The 21,237-nt window shown below is 45.0% G+C and overlaps 1 protein-coding gene across 1 annotated transcript in view; it reads right to left on the bottom strand.

Moving 5' to 3' along the window:
* DMRT1 (doublesex and mab-3 related transcription factor 1) overlaps positions 1 to 21,237 on the bottom strand; it is a 113,629-nt gene that overhangs the window by 31,401 nt on the left and 60,991 nt on the right. The window contains exon 4 of the mRNA XM_060013433.1: positions 11,662 to 11,806. Coding sequence (XP_059869416.1) covers positions 11,662 to 11,806 — 145 coding nt within the window. The remainder of the gene's footprint in view (positions 1 to 11,661; positions 11,807 to 21,237) is intronic.

Below are 21,237 nucleotides of genomic sequence, written 5' to 3'. Positions count from 1 at the left end.
GTTGAGAGTCCGCCTGCCGATGCAGGGGACACGGGTTTGTGCCCCGGTCCGGGAAGATCCCACATGCCGCGGAGCGGCTGGGCCCGTGAGCCATGGCCGCTGAGCCTGCGCGTCCGGAGCCTGTGCTCCGCAATGGGAGAGGCCACAACAGTGAGAGGCCCTCGTATCACAAAAACAAAACAAAACAAAAAAAAAACAAGGTGCTGAATTAAATTTCAGAAACAAATAATTTTTAATATAATAAAATACCGTGAACATGCTTATTAAACATTAAAATAACGTTTGTGGTTTATGTGACATTTAACTTTAACTGGCCATCCTGTGTTGATCTTACAACACTAACGAAGTGATCGTGTTGGGCTGACTAACGGCTATTCTCCCTCCTCGGGCACCACGGCCAATGGGAGGCTTCTGGCCCCTGTCCCACCCCCCACCCCCGAGGCCAGCACCGCACAGCACACCTGCAACAGTGTCCTGTGCCGCTTCCAAAAGCTCAGACGTGGCACGGTTAGTCAACCTCCGGTAAGAAGACACTGTGACTAAGAGGAAACACAGCCAGGAAAAAGAGCAGAGGGCACTGGCGGGAAAGCTATATTCACCTCTGCATCTAAAGGGGGGGGAACCCCTACCCTAGACTTGGTGTAAACGGGGGACAGATCCTGGATTCTGTGCAGTGCCAGATGTGTGAAGACCACAAATAACCCTGCTACACTGAAAAGAGAATTTAAAAATACGTGTGTTAAGAAGATGATCATGGGATTGCAGGGCCTGCTGTTATCTCTGAATATTATTGTTTTATGGAGCTCATTTTTAATATCGGTACTTTTAGGGTGAATGTAAATAAACCTGATCGTGCAATAAACTCAGTGTGGTCTTTTTTTTTGCCGATTTAAGCTAAAACGCCATCAATGTTCTCTTAGAAGCAGCATCTTTCAAGATAACAGAGGCAGCACTAGGCTTTTCATACCCACTAAAAAAATAATAAATAAGCAGCTGACTTTTGAGCCCTCCCCCCAAGGGCATGTATTCAGCTCAACAGGCCAGGTGCTCAAGAGCAGGTGAGGCCAGTCCTGTGGGGTTTCTTCTCTTTGCCCTCCTGCCAAGGGATCATTCCAGTACCATAATAACCCCAGGAAAGAGGGGCCCTTTTTTTGTAAGAAAGAATGGTAAATATGACCATGTTACACACAGCAAAATCAAACCCACTTCTATGATGAAATAACCATCTACTCTAGTTCCCCCAAAAGATTCCGTTGACGCCAATTTTAGTGAACAACAGTTGGAAGGGACATAAAAGCTGGCCACCATTCTTTACACAGAAGCCAAACTGGAACCTAACCCCAGCGTATATTGTATACCCACGTATATGTGCAAGATGGGAAGTATATGCCTATATATAAATATAAATACATATAAAGCTAACTTTCAGTGCTCGGAAAACAAAAGCTATCCCCATATAACAGCCAAATTCTGACATAACTCAGTTTGGACACCTCATCTGGTGTGCACTGCACTCGTGCTCAGTGTAAACCCCGCTGCGCCGGGCAATGATATACTGTAATGTCACATCGCAATCTGGATTTACTATAAAGGGCCGCTGACGAGCTTCAGAGCAGTAAACACTGCAGCGAGGTGTATTTCACACTGAGCTGGTTTTTATGAAGAACACTTCACCGCCCAGGCACGGCACCTGGATGATGGATGGTGAAAGATGCATGACAAGCTTCATCCTTGTTTGTAAATCTTAACTGTTCCCGCTCACTAACTCTGAAGGCAATTTTCAAAGACAGCAGCAGACAGAAGGACAGCACAGCTTTCCTGAAGGTTATTCAAGTTGTACTTGGTCTGGGCCGGGCCTCTGAGGAACCAAGGAGGGAACATAAACTCCGGAGTTACTCCACACCGCGCCTGAGAAAAACCGCTGAGGCCCTGTGGGCTCAAGTCAGAATCAAGCGAGGAAATCTCACGCGTGATCACGTTGGACGCTCTGCCCAGAGCGGCCACTGTCCCTCCAAGTTCATGCCCATGTGAGGGCTGCCTCTTTAGGATTTTTAAAGACAAGGGGTCACGGAATGAGTAACAGAATAAGCAGACTTGATGGTGTGTCATGTGTCCACAATAGATGGGGTTCCCTCCACTGAGCAGGCGGGTAGGGGCCTAACGTCACACCTGCATCCCATCAAGATAAAATTAGCCCCGAAAACACAGGCCAGCAGTGTCTAGTCATTGTGTTCAATCTGGTTCTGTCAGGACATTCGGGAGTTCCTAAAAGTGTGCTTTCCAGAGCTCTGACCTTTCCCTGTCCCCTCCTGACTGCAATCTTTAGCCCAAAGGAAAACCCCGGCAAAGGTGCCCTGTTTTTCAAGAACAAGTTAAAGATGGAAAAGCAACCTCATGATAAGCCACTGACAGACTAAGTAGAATGCAAAACACTGTCTCTCTCAAAAATTATCTGGGGAAATTCAACAGGCCTTTTATTCACACTAATTTTAAAATAACAACCATGTCTATGGAGGGAAAAAAAAAACTTTTAAAAAGCGGTTTCATTTCAATTTGCACTTTTAATTTCAAAGCTAATAACCAGTCATTTAATTTTGCAATGTCTGCCTTTGTCAAATATTACACTTGCACTTTACTCCCTCCTGTTAAATAAAAAGAAAATTCAAATATCATCGCAAAATAACAGTGACTTTACCATGTCAATCAAGTCATAAAGGTGTTTTAAAGTTTACATTTAGCTTGGGGAATAGTAATGTAAATACCACACCTGATACCCTGTGGATTTTTTTTCTTTTTTGGCGGTACGCGGGCCTCTCACCGTTGTGGCCCCTCCCGCTGCGGAGCACAGGCTCCGGACGCGCAGGCTCAGCGGCCATGGCTCACGGGCCCCGCCGCTCAGCGGCATGTGGGATCTTCCCGGACCGGGGCACGACCCCGCATCCCCTGCATCGGCAGGCGGACTCTCAACCACTGCGCCACCAGGGAAGACCCCTGTGGATTTTTTAAGGCTGCTTTCGGGGGGTTTTGACCAGCTAAGTCATCACTGTGTTCTCAGCTTTTCCACCTGCCACGAGGAAACGAGGACCCCCTTCTCTTCCCTACTTCACAGGCATTGTCTCCATACCTCAGTGTCCTCGTGTGCAAAATGTGGATGATACTATGATGACAAGACTCAAATGAGCTATCCCCACAATGTGCACAGGGCATTGTCTTACAGATAGTGTGAGAAGTACATGTTTGTGAGAAAAGGAAAAGGAAAGTAAGGGAAGAAGAAACCACAGGATTTACCAGCAGAAAGAACACCAGGGAAGCAGTTCAGAGACCTGAGCTCCTACACTGGCCCCTCTTCCTCAACTCTAGAAACAGGCTCAGAGATGGCACGGCATCCTGCCTGCAACTCCACCCGGTCTCTCTTAGCGTGAACGGTGATCAAGCTTCTCCTGACTTCTCATGCAGGGCTGTGTTATCAATCAAAAACCCGTCACAGGCAAAGATTTAAGTCTTTAAAATTCGAGCTTTTCAAAGGGAAGATTCTACATGATATAAATCCAGGATACGTTGCAGCCTGGGGGTTGCACCCCACGTTTTTCCATGACCGGTTTACTTCATCAAGTGCTTTATCGGAATGCCTAACTCTGGGCCAGGGAGGCACCAGCAGGAAGAATCCAGAGGCCAGTTTCTTATTCATACAAGAAACCATGAAACATCCCAGGAGTCCCCTGAGAACATGGTGTCATGCTAGGCACCTGGAAGACTACAGAGATGAATGAATGAGATCCCTGCCCTTCATGTGTGAGAATACACCCTGGAAATTCTTGCTGAAGTGCTGCAGTCAGTGAACTTCTTCCTTCCATGAGTGAGTCTGACATCCTTCAGGTAGGCCCTGGGAAGTCCCTGCTATTTCTAGACTGATGGTGGCCTTGTCAAAAGGCAGTATGTTGCACAGAGGACATGTTAGAGTCCCATCAGCTCTCTCTCTTTTCGTGGAGGGAGAAAAAACGTTTGAAAAGAAGACAGAAGCCTGTGTGTCCTCATCCAACAGCATTTCAGCTTGCCTTCTATACTATTCTTTAGGTATAAAGGGACCTGCTGGTGTCCTTATATATTCCTCTTCCCTGGTTGTTTCTTTGGAAACATATTGTATATGTGATATATTAAAAATAAGTCTTCAGGGCTTCCCTGGTGGCGCAGTGGTTGAGAGTCCACCTGCCCATGCAGGGGACACGGGTTCGTGTCCCGGTCCGGGAAGATCCCACATGCCGCGGAGCGGCTGGGCCCGTGAGCCATGGCCGCTGAGCCTGCGCGTCCGGAGCCTGTGCTCCGCAACGGGAGAGGCCACAACAGTGAGAGGCCCGCATACCTCACAAAAAAAAAAAAAAAAAAAAAAAAAAAAAAAAAGTCTTCAAAGCTGCCATTTCTCCATGTTTATCATATGCTTAAGATTAGTTGTGTACTTCATGTTCCTCACTCAGCAGGCCATCACGTCTAGCCAGTTTCAAGAATCACAATACACATATGGTTCATTTCAAGCAGGGTCCCTGTAGGGCTAAAAACACAGCCTCCTTGATGACTGTGATCACCCTCATTTGTACGGCCCAGTGCCAGGCACTTGCTGAAATCAGAAGATATATAAGACATGGTGATGGGTCTTCACGTGAGATTAAGGGGACTGACAGCTGCTGCCATGCTTTCACATAAGGTTTTTGTGATCCATATATAAAAATAGATAAAGCTCTTATTACCCTTTTCAACCTTCCAGATGAGGGATCTAAAGCTCTAAGAGATGAAACAAGCATCTTACAATCCAGCCCAGAGCTGGGGATCTGAGCCAGATCTTCCCTCCCGGGGGGTCCATTCCTTTGCACGCATCGGCCTCCACAGTCACTGCCGATGAATGGTGCACTTACCTCTCTGTTCAAAGCTAAAGCTGAGAATAAGAAGGTCACGTAAGGAAAAACAGGTTTACCAGCCAAGCGCCCTTTTCTTTGAAATTCAGCAAACGATAAGTCATTTCCTAAAGCGCCAAAGCTTAAACTCAACACTTTCTAACTGTTGCATAAAACCCATTCAGCTTTCTTTAAAAAGCAGGGAAAGCAAGGGGTCAATGTTCTTCTCTCCTACAGGCTTGCCATACAATTCAAAGCAGAACATACACACCAGAAGCAGCCCTCAGATTCCTTGGCCTGCTCTCCCGCCTGTCTGAGGAAGACTAAAACATTTCCAGAAGAGCTTTCTCCCTGACAAGAAGAACTGCCTGAAACATCAACACAACCCTTGCAGAAAGGAATGGTGGAAGGAAGATCACCCTGCCCCTCTTGTTGCATGTGTGATTTAAAGAGCTTGTCTACCCCCGGGACGCGAGCTCATCCTCACAACAGCTGTGTGGGCTCGACAGGGCCCAGCTCTTCCCGCTTCTTTAACAGGTGAGAAGACTCAGGCTCCCAAGAGCCTGAAACCCCCAGGGCTACAGCTGCTCAGTCGTGGCTCCCATTCAGGTGCTGGGAACAGAGCTACCCCTTTCCTACCCCCACCCCCCGCAGCTGCTCAGGACAGCTATCACATCACCTCACATTAAAGGCAGCTTTGGGGTCCTGGATCGTGAGTGAGGAGACCTGAGGGTGCTTCCAACAGGCAGCACAACCTCACTGTTCTCACCTGCAAAACTGGGAGGTTCAACCTCATCATCTTTTGCTAAAATCCAACTCTCACGCCCAGCATTAAGCAAGTCCATTGCGTGGGCGAAAGCTCAACCACTTTGCATTCAGTTATGACAACCGTGGGGAAGGTAGCGTACGCCATCAGTGAAATCAGGCACTTCTAGATTCATCGGCATACAAAACTGCCAATGCTGAATGCATTCATAAAATCCTATTTGGGAACACAGAGGCCTCTACAAGCTGCCCAGACATTACAGAGAAACATGAGGGCTTCAACTCAGGGAGACCCTTCTGCTGACCTTGCCATCTGACCTCTGGGTAAAATGTAAACGCTCTGCACCTGGCCTCAGAGCTGCTCACATCCTACGTGTGTCAGATGACTAATACGTAAATAGCTCGTGATAGGTAATAAGCATTCAGATGTGCGTTTCCGTCTCCTAAAAAGAGCAGTTTGAATGTAAAGGAAGGGTGCGTGTGCACAGGAGCCTGCCACTTATCTGAGCTGGAAGCGGCCAAAGATCCAGAAGAAACAGGAGGCACCATTTCTAACTTTCAAACTGAGATCACAAAACGTTATAAAGAGACAAAAAGATCGAAGCATGTTCACCTTTACCATTTCAAATCTAAACCTCTTTGCAAGTGTTGTCCAGCTACATACACTCCGAGAACTTATTCAAGAATTCACCTGTAGAGAAAATGCCTATTTACAGGTATGAAATGCCACCTCCCTGTAGACATGTGTGCATCTACGGACACAGAGGTGTTGCTGTGCAATCTGCCTGCTTATCCCAAGTTGAGGAAGCATCATTTCCAGAATGCTCCTACCACCACTTCCTGAAACGCCTGCACCTGTTACTATGACCTGGCCACACTCACACATAAACCAGCCTTCCACTTGGGCACTAGGCCAGTGTTTCTCAAACTATCTGCAAGGAAGGGCCTGTTTTGTTTAAATTTTTTTTCAGTTTCCGGTCCACCACAGTCTGATGCTTTTATAAAATACAATAAAAATGAATTACTAGAATCATAATCCAAAAAATGGAGAATAACAAGGTGTTGGCTAGAGAAATTGGAACCCTCATACACTGTAGTGGAATGTAAAATGGTACAGCCACTGTGGGGAACAGTTTGGAGGCTCTTCAAAAAGTTAAACACAGAATTACCACATGATCCAGCAATTCCACTCCTAAGTATACCCCAGAAGAACTAAAAACAGGTATTCAAACAAAGACTAGTACGTTAATATTCATAGTAGTACAACGAACAATGTCAAAAAAGGATGGAAAGAACCCAAATGTCCATCGACTAATGAACAGATAAACAAAATGTATATCCATACATGCAATCGTATGAGGCTATAATAAGGAATGAAGCACTGATTACATGCTACACCTTGTATGAACCTTGAAAATATTACGCTAACTGAAAGAAGACAGTCCAAAAGGCCCCATATTATATGATCCCATCTACACAAGACATCTACAATAGGCAAAGCCATCGAAACAAGAAAGCAGATTAGTGGTTACCAGGGGCTGGTGGAAGGGAGAACGGAAAGTACTGCTTCACGGGTATGGGGTTTCCTTGTGGGGCGATGGAAATGACTTGGAACTAGATAGAGGGGATGGCTGCCCAACACTGTGACCTACTAAATGCCACTGAATTGTACGCTTTAAAGTAGTTAATGGTTAATCTTATGTCAGGTGGATTTTACTTCAATATAAAAATGAATTGCTAGGAAAGTGAAAGACAAAAACTACGAGCCCCAAGTTTTTATTGATTCAACAGAGAATTGCTCTGTCAGACGGCTGTTTACTCTGAATTCCTCTGCTTATCTCCTCTTAGACCAGTAACAAAGCATGCACAGCCCCACTCTGGGGACCACTGCCCTACAAGGGGTGCCCTAGGGGATCCCAACCCACCTCGCTCACTCAGAGACATGCTATCGTCCCTGACAATTATGCTCCCACACATACCTCCCATTAGCTAATCTTTATAATAACCTACTATGATAACCCCCTTCTTTAAAGAAGAGAAAAGGCGCTTCCTGGAACTCACCCCCTCCTCCAGGTACTGCCCCATTTCATTACTCCCCTTACAGCAAGACCCCTTCAAGAGCTGTCTACACTCACTGCCCCCATGCTTCTCTCCCACATGCTCCTGGACGCACAGTCAGGGTATGGCCCCCACCTCCCCACCACAGGGGCCGCTCATCAAGCCGCTGATCATTTCTACCTTTCAACAGCCCACGGTCAATTCCAGTCCTCAGCTCACCTGACCTCTCAGCATTATTTGGCTTCGTTCACTGAAATGCTTTCTGTACTTCCCTTCCTAGTTTTCTTCCTACCTCACGGGTAGGAGAAGGTACCTACCTGACTCTCCCCTGCTGGTCTTCCTCATCTACCAAACTTCTAAACGTGAGAAGGCCTCAGAGCTCAATCCTTGGTCCTTTATTCTTCTCCGTCTACACTCACCTCTCCAGGTGATCCCACCACATTAACTTCAAATGACATCTACGCACTGAACGCTCAAGTTTCTATTTCCAGCAGGGAAATCGCCCCTCAACTTCAGACTTCGTACATCCAACTCCTACTTGATGATCCACTTGGATGGCTCACGTACATCTCACACTTAACACATGCAAAATTAAACTCCCAATTCCTGCAAACCTGTTTTTCTCATGGTCTTCTTTACCTGAATAAGTGGAAACTCCATGTTTCTACTTGATCAGTCAAAAATGATGGAGTCATCCTTCACTCCTCCCTTTCCATCCCATCCCAAATTCATCACCAAACCTTGTTGGTTCTATCTTCAAAATGTATCTAGAATTCAACCCTCCCACACTGCCATCACTCCCACACTCCCACCCCGACTAAGCCACTGCCATTTTTGCAAGCATTATGGCCACAACCTTCTAACTGGTCTCCCTGCCTCCGCCTTGCACCCCTACAGTCTGTTCCTAAACAGCAGCCAGAGTGATCTTTAAAAACCACAAGCAGACGTGTCACCCCTTTGCTGGAAACCCTCCAGTGGCTTCCCACCTACTTGAGATAAGAGCCAAAGTGCTTGCAGTGGCTCACAAAGTCTTACACAACCAGGCCCCACCATCTCTGATCTATGTCCTAACACTTTTCAAGACATAAAAAAAAGTGAGAGAATGGCTCCCAGCCTTTTTACAAAGAAAAACATTAAACAGTAGCAACACAGCAAAAGGAAAACTTTCCCTGTAATTCTTTTTCCCCCTACATTCTATTTTCATGTTGTAATCTCCAGCAAAACCAGAGGAAAACCTTGAACTTGGACTCATTTCTTTGGATGGTAAAGAACGGTTGATCTTTAAAGAAACTGAAGAAAAATGAATTTAATAGACAAATTTATACTTAAGTAAGACTTTAACGAAAACATTAAACCTACTGAAAAAACTGGTTTTCAACTTACTTACAAATCCCCACCTAAAATAACTGATATACTACTTACAAATTGTAATTTATTTATTAATGCAACCAACCAAAGGACCTCAACTCAAACTTGATAGAACTGATAAATGTAACTGGTTATCAGCCAGCCTCTACCACCTTCTCACAAATGACTATACTGATGCCCCCATCCCTATCGCCGCATCCTGCCACTAGCCTCAGCCCCATTTACCAGAGGGCCTAAATGGCCCCCACTTGTGTCGATGCTGATGATAAAAATGAGGATCCAATGCCCCAGGAGGTGATCCTGAGGCGTTCCTATTGACCCCCAACTTTCTCTTTCCCCACCCCTTCCCACCTGCTCCGTAAAAATGTCATGCAATGTAGGAGCCCAAGACACCATATATTTGGAAGCCGTAAAGCTGCATTTCTTTAAAAAATAAGCTGAGGTTTGGATTTCCTATGAATCCATATTCTCCTTCTCCATGGCAATCCCAAAGTAGATATTACTGAGATTCCACTATATTTCTTCCTAGCTCACTCCCTCGTGTCTGAAGTGAGCTAGAGAAGGATCAGAAGGTTAAGCCTGAGGTCTCCTCACACCACACTTTCAAACACACTCTTTCAAACATACATATCACCAGAAAAGTTTTAGGAAATCCTAGGTGTTATTCACCCCGTCTCTCACCATGGACACTGGGGTGGCTGGTCTTTCTTTTCCTGGACTGTAACGTCTCTCCTTCTGAGCCTTTTCCTTTTCTGCCATAAATTCAAATGCCTATTGGTCCTCTCCAAATTCCTTCCTCTCTGCTCTAGTAAATTTCCTCTTACCTTTTTGTCGCACTGCCTTGCTCTGAATTTACACCTCTGTCTCAAGAATGCCAATGCTTGTAAAAATATTCCACTATTCCTAGAGCAAGGAGCTCAGGCAATTTCTTCCTGGAAGTAAGTTTCAGTCCTAATTTCCTGTATGAGCAAATAGTTTTTTAACTGCTCCATCCCTCAACTCTGGCTCCATGAGACGATGAGTTAGGAGTGTGACCTTTCGGGATTGTGTTTTCTTATAGAGCAAGTTTACTTAAAAATCATACCTGACTCATTTATTCCTTTGTTCATTCACTCCTTCATTCATCCACTCAGCTGATGAAAAACAAATAGGCATCATAGCAGCTAAAAAGGTACATAAAATGTGTTCTCTGTCCTTAAGGAGCTTATAATTCACATAAATATATAGAATCAAAGGCAGCATGAAAGAAGGACCACGTGGGCAAACATTATACGGTATGAATATTTACATAAAGAATTGTGTTTGTCCGTTCCTGGCAAAAAGTGATTATGAATGGGTCAAAGTGCAATCAATAATGTGTACTTCAGTCTCTCTATAGTTCAAACTGGTCAGGTTCCCTCGACCTATGTATTCCATATTAACAAAATCCTTTAGTTTATTTTAGTATGGTAAATAAAGCTTTTTTAGACTTCACTGTTCTGCATTTGGAAATCAAAGCATGGTTCTGATTCTCACTCTCTAAGCACTCGTTTTACCAAGAGGCCAGTTCTTTATAGAGAATCACGTTATTGAGAAAACCAGCTTCTTTTGTCTAGTGGAGTCAGTTCTAGTAGTCGACTTCTCTACCAACTCACTCACTATTACCCTGATTTCCACTCAATTGTGTATGCTTCTCACTTTCCTAGATCAAAAGATGATGCTTAAATACAAAGAACTTAAAAACAGGGCCTGGAAACACAGCAGCCGTAAAAGACCAGCCTATCATCGCAGTGTAAACACGGGGGAGAAAGTTAAAATTGAAGTTGAGGAACTGTGTATTTCAAAGTGCTCTGGTTCATTAAACAGTCATTTTTTATTTTAAAACCATTATATCAGAGTTATTTGCATTGCTACTGCATAAACTCTGAGATCTATTATATTCAAAAATGTTTTATTACGTTGTTCTATTTCCTCCTGCAAAAGATGAATACACCTTCAATTTTAAACTGGAAAAGTTTTGGAAAACGATTCTTCAATAGACAGAGATTCATTTCACCAAAAATATCAGGACTTGAACCACATTTAAAGTGCCCCTGGGGGCTTCCCTGGTGGCGCAGTGGTTGAGAGTCCGCCTGCCAATGCAGGGTACATGGGTTCGTGCCCCAGTCCGGGAAGATCCCACATGCTGCAGAGCGGCTGGGCCCGTGAGCCATGGCCACTGGGCCTGCGCGTCCGGAGCCTGTGCTCCGCAGCGGGAGAGGCCACAGCAGTAAGAGGCCCGCGTACCGCAAAAAAAAAAAAAAAAAAAAAAAAAAACCCACATAAAGTGCCCCTGATATTACATATTGATCCTCCAGAAAATACATCTTTGGCTTCTGATGGTAGTCTCTATCTTATTCTTATCACTCCGGGTGTCCAGAAAAGAGAAACATGATATTAAGAATCTAGCAAAGCAAAATCGTTCCATAACTGAATACTTTAAAGGATACTATACAACCTTTCCAACAGCTGCTATCTGGTAAGCTATTAGAGAGGACCAGAGATCCAGTGCTGGGCAGGTAGCCTCTCTCCACCTCAAATCCAGGCTGCGTAACCAGGAACCTACCGCTCGCTTTGGCTTCCGAGTAAGAGAGGCCGTCCTCAAAGGTGAAGATCTGGGACATGCTCTGGCCCAGGTAGGAGGTAGGCGGGTAGTAAGAATGCATCCTGTACTGGGAACTCACTGCGTGGAGGCTCTCCGAGTTTTTCATCTGCTTAAGAAAAAAGAAGGAATATGTTGAAACCAAAGTTGCCTGTTATAAGAATTACCTAATTCTTTAAATTAAGGGAATAGCTTGTTAAAGTTGGAAGTATCCTCACCCATGAATATGCCCCTCCAGTGCACAGACCCTGGAAATACTAGAACTGTGCAGCCTGAGGTGCCTTTTCGATGCTGGAGGCCCCTCTAAAGTACCCCCTCTAATTCCATCTGGTCACAGGATGCTTGACTAGCAAGTACAAAAGAGAACAGGGCAGTAAAGACCAAAGAGCGCTGCTTAGGAGCCAACACAATCCCCTGAAACACTGACCAGCACATCTGACCAGGAGCAAGTTATTTAACTTCCTCACGTTTCCTCCTGGGTAAAACGAGCATCTCACACCTTGGTTACCTTACAGTGTTCACATCGAGAGAATATTTTTTAAAAAAACACGCAAGCCTCGTGTGAGGGTCGTTGCTGTCGTCAGCATGAGGCCGTGCTGGATACTGTCACTCAGAGCCCATTCCCACCCCCTCCTATGCTTTTCCCTGTAGCAAGGAACGGATGTCTGGGATCTGCTTCTTCCAGATGCTCCTGTCACCAGGCTTCTGGAGGTGATTTGGATTCCGCTAATAGGACATAAAATGAGATCTGGTAGGCAGAAGGGAGGCACATGCTGCTTCTTCAGCAGTAGTGGCAGCTGACACTTGGCAGTCATGCCTTTTTCTGGCAATCAGACCGTGCCTTTGGGACCATCAGGCAGCTTTTAGGTAAGGAGCAGTTCCCATAGCTTCCTGACCTCTCATTCAAGGCTAAGGAGATGGAAACTCCAGGCTTGAAAGGGGTCCCCACTCTTGCTTTCCTGGCTCTTCCTGGCCACTTCCACGAACATTAGAATTGTTCTGAGTCCTGCACGGACCCTGGTACAACAGTGAGCACTAAACACATGATCAGATAGATCTCCACAGCAAGAACAGCTCAACTAACAGCTAGACTTCAAGTACGTATACTGCCTTTTAAAAACTACATTCAGGTGGCATTAACTTTATTTAAAAAGTCAACATAAGGGAATGTTCAAGGATAAACCAACTCTGTTTAAGAATTAAGGCATAATTTCAAAATCACGTTTTTCAATCAAATCTTTAGAATACTACTTGATAAAGAAAATAGTAGCAACTTGACAGATCCTGGCAGGATAAAAGTAGGTACTGGGCTTCCTCGAGATTTACTATGAACATCTAAATTCTAGACAATTTCCCAAGTGATATAGGCCTAAGTAATATGGCTTTGCTCGGTGGAAAGGCCTAACTCCCTGATTTCTCTGTACTAATCTGAGAAGCTCAAGGGATTCCTTTTTGACCCTCCCAACTGCTCCCCAGCACAGATGTCTGTTCTAATGGGTGGATTATTGCTTCCTGCAGAAGCAAAGAAGACTCCATTCCACTTATTTCCTTACAAGTTAAGTTTATCTGGCAAGTTCCCTTTATCCTTTCTAGTTTGTTTTTCTGACGCATATAAAATGTTATCCCTTCTAACTCAATCACCCCGCTTTCATTTTCTACCATTATATAAATCTTTACTAAATAAGAGGGCAGGCAAGCTGTACTTGGAAATAGCCAAAGGGGAAAAACCGTCTGCCTTTAATGAGTGAGCCCAAGTCAGAAGCCATTAAGGAGCCGTGAAATCATTTAAAGTGAGGATCAATGGTCAGTTTACTGCACAGACCCAGTTATCAATTAGCCCAGTGCTTCCCAGGGCTCTCTTAATGTGTATTCAAATAGCCAGGGGATCCTGTTAAAAAGTAGACTCTGATTCAGCAAGTCTGGGGTGGGGACCTCACAGTGTGACATGCTCTCAATCAGCATCTCAATCAGGAGATGCTGATTCTGCTCAAGGGACTAGAATAAATGATCCTTTCTCCCATACTTGGAGCCTTTAAGGGCCATGACCAAAGGAGGAACTTCTAAAAAAAACTCTTTTGAACAACTGTTTTACAACCATCAACTTTCCACCGGAACTGAGGGAAGGTGGAAATGATGTAAAAAACATTTAAATTTTTTTCATTCTTTTTCTTTCTATATATGAGATTCCCCTGAGCTAAAGGATTTCCTTCAGGGGTCTGCTGCCATCTAACACGGCTGCAGCAGGACTAACAAACTCAGACACACTTTGCATTAAAGAGCCACTTCTGCCTCTATAGACCTCTGTCAAGTCAATCACACAGTCTAAGTAATGAACGCTGAACTAGAGGCTAAGTGTCGACTTTTAAGTACAAAGCGCCGTGATGTAACCCAAGGAGCCTCCCCGCTCTAGGTGGTGAGTTGGGCCCTTCTCCTTTCAGTTTGACAGTATCTTCCAGTAAGTTCTTTAGGAAAAATGTTTTTCCGTTTTGCCCACGTACGAGAAAACTGACAGGACTGACCCTGCAAGCCTCTGCAAAATACTGGATTTTTTTCTTTTACTATGAATTTTATGTAAAACCTCTTTTTAAAAGTTTTCACTGTGAGTTTAGAGTAGGAATTGGCAAACATGTTTTGGTAAATGGTCAAAGAATAATTATCTTAGGCTTTACAAGCCGCAGGGTCTCTAGACAAATCAGAAAATGAATGGACATAGCTATGTTCCAATAAAACTTTATTTATAAAAATGCACCCTGGTCCTCAACCTTCACTCTCACTAGAATACAGGGAGGTGGGGACCCAGCACTGATGCCTGGGCTCCACCCCTAGAGCATCAGACTTCACTGCTCAGGGATGTGGCCTGGGCCCTGGGTTTTTTCAAAGCTCCCCAGGTAATTCCAGTGTCACACCAAGATTAAGAACCAGTGTTCTAGGATTACCTACATATTTCCCATACCCAGAGAAGTATGAAATCCCCAGTATCAGCTAAAAAGTGCAAAAGGTTAAGTCTGAGAAACAGACTAGTCACTGCTGCCAATCCCAATATGTATAAATACTTAAAAAGAGATTCAGCTAAACTATAGAGTTCTTTTTTGTCTTTCAACTAAAGCTTACCGGAAAATAAACACAATTTCAAATCCATGTATATGTTTGTTTTTCCTTAATTCCTTTTCTGTTTTCAGAAAGCATCAAATAACAAGGATTATTTGGAAACAGATATTGAGTTAACTGAACTCAGACTTTCGATTTCTCTAATGAAGCCCTAGATGACTGAGCTATAGCAAAAGAAGACCTCCAGCAAAAGAAGAAAAAGAAATAAAAGGTCAGACTCCACCTGAGATCATTAAAATGTGAATTTACTGAGGCCCCCAATCGCTTCAGTGGCTCCCAACTAGAAGAATAATCTACAAATAACCATCCGCACAACGACTTGGAAATAAGAAAGAAGGTCGGTTTGATGCATTTCAAAGTGCACATGTAAACCTCTGAAACAGGAAGTTAAAACTGAATCGTGGGCTTCCCTGGTGGCGCAGTGGTTGAGAGTCTGCCTGCTGACGCAGGGGACGCGGGTTTGTGCCCTGGTCCGGGAAGATCCCACATGCCGCGGAACAGCTGGGCCCCTAACCCATGGCCGCTGGGCCTGCGCGTCCGGAGCCTGTGCTCCGCGATGGGAAAGGCCACAGCAGTGAGAGGCCCGCGTACCGCAAAAAAAAAAAAAAAAAAAACTCAATCGTGATTCACCCAGAAAGTCCAGAAAGAGGTGTGGAAAAATGTGATTTAAAACTCTAGATCACTTCTTACTCCCTTCTAACTTAAAAAAAAAATCACAGCCTGCGACATTGCGCTGAGACAAAAACGGGTAAATAAGGAAACCTTTGAAATGCCCTGTTGTATGATATTTTAAACCAGTAGTACTTAGCTTGGGGTAATTTGTCCCCTGGGGACATTTAGCAAAGTCTGGAGACACTTTTAGTTGTCACAACTAGGTGTGTATGGGGGGCGCTACTGGCAACTGGTGAGCAGAGACCAGGGACGCTGCTACGCATCCTCCAATGCGCAGGGCGGCCCCACACACTGTCCAGCCCAACATTCTGGTGGCGCCAAGCTTGAGAAAACCTGCTTTAAACCAACCGAACACTAACCACCCCCTTGTGCTCAGCTCCTCACCTCCAGCTAAAACAGCAAGCTCTACTGAAGGATAAAAGGTGCTCCCAAATGGAAGCGACTGTTCAGTTCTGCTGAAAGGATATCACTTCTCTTTCCTTTATGCAATGCTGCCTTGCTTCTTCTCAAGATTTTATTTTTTATTCCTTTAAATTAAACAAACCAAGTAAAACCTAAAAGCCCAGGATTCCAGTGCATTACGGCTACTATTATTATTAGCATGTGGTAGCTGGCAAGCAAGAGGCATGTTTTATACCTTATTACCCACCCCAAGTCTCTGAACCAGAGTATGACCTACGCGGGAGCCGGGCTGGCGGAGAACATGCGCGGTGTCAGTATTAACCCTGGAGGAAAACCTAAGAGCTTTGGGTTTTATTTTATTAAACTGTTGAGAACATACAGCGCAACGAATCTGAACCACAGGTTTCCCTCTTATATACCACAGTTACCCTTTTTTATAATAACGATAAAATCCCAACAGAATGTAAAAATGTTAGACCCCACTTCCTTTAAAGAAAAATTCCTAAACACTACTCACTGGTGGTCTATTAACAGTTCAGATAGGAAGAGTCTGGTCTCACACTGAATCAAACACTCCATCCGGGGAATAGCTAAAAGAGATTCCTGAAAACCAAGTCCTGGTCTCGTTTAATATCAAGCAGAGCTCAGCTGCACAGAATTAGAGTCGGCGAAGAAAGGGGATGGTCTTCATAAGAAGACTGACTGTATAGGCTAAAATTCCTAATTGCAAACTCTGATGTTTAAACAAACAGCGTGAAGATCCCGCTGGCACTGACATGTGACTTACGGGCTTTTAACTGCAAAAGCCACATGTGGGATAAAACTTTGGTTTTAAGAGCAGAAACCTTTTTTTTTTTTTTTTTTGCGGTACGCGGGCCTCTCACTGTTGTGGCCTCTGCCGTTGCAGAGCACAAGGCTCCAGACACGCAGGCTCAGCGGCCATGGCTCACGGGCCCAGCCGCTCTGCGGCATGCGTGATCCTCCCGGACCGGGGCACAAACCTGCGTCCCCCGCATCGGCAGGCGGACTCCCAACCACTGCGCCACCAGGGAAGCCCAGAAACCTTTTTATAAAACAAAGCAGGGCTCTTCGCATGCTGTGGAATTCTAGATCTTCTGGTGAGCTTAAGAGTGGAGGTTAGGGCTGACTTTTTTAAACTCCTTATTAAAGAATTTCTTTAGCTTTAAAAGAAGCTTCTTTTCAAACTATTTGAATGGGATGCCTGTTCCCACGCTCACCTGATCGCACACTGAGAATGCTCCTAGCCCAGGGACCTTAGACCTGGGCAAGGTGCTTTCCCTAAAAGGCAAGTGCCCATCCCCCCTCCTTAAATAGGCACCTCATTCATCCTCTGGGATGCCACACATGGCAGCTGGAAGGAGTTATTTTTAATGACTGCTGTTATACACACATTTCAGGGATTACTGAAACATCAACAGACCCAATGCTGAGTCACGTGCCACAAGCAGGTTCCCGACAGCTACAATCCATCCCTCCCTTCTTCCTTCCCTCTCCCTCTGTTCCCCTGGAGGTTATTTTTTTCTCCCCTAACTTCGTTAGGAGTTAACTTCCTCCACTGGGCCCACCTTACTTTCTCTTAGGTGCTATATTATGGAATGTCTTCCACTCCCCTCCCTAGAGCCAAGAAAAGGAAACAGAGGGAGACTGGCCTGTGAGGACTCAGGCCCTTGGAAGGGATTCCTGAAGAGCCAGGGGGACTCCTTCAATGGGGGAAAGAACTGTGTTTGAGGGTCAGCACTTAGATGCTGGAGAGCACAGGAGCTGTTTGTCCAGAAATGCAAGAGGTGCTCTTCCTCCTGAGAGGAAGTGGGAGGGGGGAAAAGGAGACAGAAAGACGATGTGCATGCAGTATGGCAGAGAGGACAAACAATTTAAGAAATGATACATCGAAGATGTTTAAAATTACAAGCCCCATGTTTCCCAGAGCTTCAGAGCCTGTGACACAAGTGAAAGCAAAACAAAACTTGTGTGGGTGAGCTTTTCCAAAAGGATAGAAGAAAAGCAGCTCAATTCCAGGCTGGACTAATACCAGAGTAGATTTTTAAAACATAAAATACACCGTAAGATGAACCATGGGAAAAAACATAGACCCTGGAGAAGGCATAATACAGGAATTCACATCACTTTATAAACTTTAAAATATGGAAACGGCATATGATACCAGGATTGCACTTGCATTTATTAGTGGTCCATTTCGCTTGTCCTTAGTAAAAAAACAATTAAGATGCAAATAGGGACTTCCCTGGTGGTCCAGTGGTTAAGAATCTGCCTTCCAGGGCAGAGGATGCAGGTTCCATCCGTGGTCGGGGAACTAAGATCCTACATGCCACTGGGCAACCAAGCCCGCGCACCACAACTACTGAGCCCACGCACCTCAACTAGAGAGACTGCGTGCCACAAACTACAGAGCCCATGCACTCTGGAGCCCGTGCGCCACAACTAAGACCCAACGCAGCCAAAAATAAATAAAATGTTTAAAGAAAAGATGCGAATAGCCCCACATTTTAAAAAACCCAAACTAACTTCCTAAAACTTCTGTCACTTGGTTGTTCTCACCATCGGCATCACTGGCACAGACAGAACAGCTTACTCCTCTAGCCAGTGTTTTACAATATGCAGCACTGTGACCCTTTAGTGGGCCCCAAAGTAATTCAGCGGCTGCAATCAGCAAACATATATACCTTTAAGAACAGTATGGAAATGAATGAAATGAAACTGAATAGAGTTCAACAGAAATATGAGAATTCACTGTATACAATATGGTAAGAGCTGTTTTATGAAACTTTAATTTTGTGTTTATGTGTAGGTATAAAATATACTGGATTACAATATAAAATATTTCTCATTGTGAGTCTTGGTCTAAAATGTCTGAAAGACACTGGTGTAAGGATCAGGTGAAGGGAAGTAAGGACCTTCAAAACTAGGTACGCAGGGGGCTTCCCTGGTGGCGCAGTGGTTGAGAGTCTGCCTGCCGATGCAGGGGACGCGGGTTTGTGCCCCGGTCGGGGAAGATCCCACATGCCGCGGAGCGGCTGGGCCCGTGAGCCATGGCCGCTGAGCCTGCGCGTCTGGAGCCTGTGCTCCACGACGGGAGAGGCCACAGCAGTGAGAGGCCCACGTACCGCAAAAAAAAAAAAAAAAAAGGTACACAGTAAGAAAAAGCCAAACTCTGAAAATGGTTCCTTTTCCCGGAACCTGGGAGGGTTTTATGCATTTTCGGGGTTCACAAAAGAGAGGGGAGCAGTTCATGTGGAAACAGCCTCTGGGACTAGCCCATTGTCTCATTCACAAATCTGAAACACAAACCCAACTGTGTGACTGACTTCCCACCTGAAGTCACACAGAGCCAGGCAGAAATGCAAGCATGATTCACGTAAAAGCCAACAGGAAACAGCTTTGGTGAAAGAGCTGGTTTGTATTGTTAAAATTGGGTTAATAACTATCGAGACATAGTACTCTCCACTCTAGCGTGCAAGTCTCTAAGAGCATGACATTACACCTCTGCAGAAAGGTGGAGGGAGCTTTGGGAATGGTGACATCCTTAATGTCACTTTCCAGAGAAAATATGCCTTGCACATCTCACATCTAAGGGGGGTCGGGAGGTGGACAGGAAACTGTAGATACTTGAGTCCTCATAATGTAATCGTCATGAACATAGGAAAAACCTGTCCAAGACATCAAAACCTTGGTTCAGCTCACAAGGGATTAAGCAGAGAAGGCAGGATGCCCAGGCACGTCAGCCTCAGAAGCTTCTCTCTCCTAAACCAGGCCACCTTTCCCATTTTAAATTAAGGCACCTGCCTACTATAAAGACCTAGGCATTTCTTTTGGATTTTAACAACTCTTCACGTTTTCACTGTTCCAAGATCAAATTGGGAGTCTGAAAAGGAGAAGATAAGATGCCTGCAACCACACGTTCAGGAACTTTGATTTTAGAACCAGAAGTATCAGAGGCAACCACTTTTGTTCGCGTCTTGATGGACAAATTTAATTAACCTTTGCTACGCTGTTCCAACCTACTGTTTTAGACAAAACTAGTGACCCACAAACAATATGTTACCATCAGAATCTCGATGGCGGAGACACCAAGAGATATAGCTCTATCAGCAGTATCAGGAAATAAGCCACTTGGGTCAGCCGCTCGAAGAAATATGGGTTATATTCAAGTCACACATGAGCTGTCAGAAACATTAGGATACTTTCAGCATAAATCAGCAGCGTGAAGGGTATCTTATGAGTACTGAACATGACAGACTGCCTGGAGGGCAAGGGGAGCCTGTCTGGGGCCACCTGCTAAGTGTGAGCACATGCGCACATGTACTTTACCCAAACTGGCATCAGAAACTGGAATGCAGCCTGGTGACCGTGGATGGGCACATCACACTCAATTCACGGTGTGTTAGTAGCATGGAAAGGTGCTTCCCACTCCAAAACCATGATGGAGAGCCCGCCTCAAAGTAACCAAATGACACAGAATGACCAAAAATCTGTTGCCTTAAAGCACACAGAAGTGCATGGGTGTGTGACTTAAACGTGGTTAATGCTATCAGGACTAGGGCTCTCCTCCTATCTAATATGTCAAGTCTCTGAAAACATTTTGTAAGATGTCATATCTTACAATATCATAAGATGTAAGAAAACATTATATAACACCTCTCAGGGCTTCATACCAGGAAAACCAAGAAATGTGCGCTGCCCCACGAGGAGGGCAGAGAGACGGGGACAAACGTGCCCCCTCTGTAGTCAGCCAGGTAAACCTGGGTTCCAGCTGCAGCTCCCCACTTGCCAGCCTGTGATATGGCAGGTTACTTCACCTCCCTGAGCCTCAGTTTCCTCACCTGCAGAAGTGGATACCAATCCCCGACACGGCCGTGTTTCAGGGCTGAGTGGAGCAGCTGGTATGAAAGGCCCAGCACCAGGCTGTCCAGTAACTCTCCTGACGCACCTCTCCCTCCCCTACGGGTTTCCCACTGTGTGGCCTCAATGCAGGGCGGTGGTCACACCCAAGGACCCCTCTTTTGGGTTTGTTACCACATGACTCTGAGCCCTTTTACCGGTATGTCAGGGACCTAGTAATAGAGAGGGAGACAGAAAAATCTGTCCGTTATATACTTCAAAAATTATTTTAAGTATATAAATGTTTGATATTTGAAAGAAAAATCCATTGTCTGAATTGTTTCTACTTTTCACATTTAATAAAGTTTAAAAACCAACTCAAGAAACTACACTGACACCATCAAACAGAGACAGACAGAGACAGAGAAAACGCTCCTCCCCCTTTTTGGTTGCATACCACTACCAAATACATAGAATTTTTATGTCTGCCCTCCTCTCAGT

Source organism: Delphinus delphis, chromosome 6, assembly GCF_949987515.2.
Source record: "Delphinus delphis chromosome 6, mDelDel1.2, whole genome shotgun sequence".
NCBI lineage: Eukaryota > Metazoa > Chordata > Mammalia > Artiodactyla > Delphinidae > Delphinus > Delphinus delphis.
The sequence above is the reverse complement of the archived record's forward strand: the minus strand, read 5'-3'. Positions and strand labels throughout refer to the sequence as shown.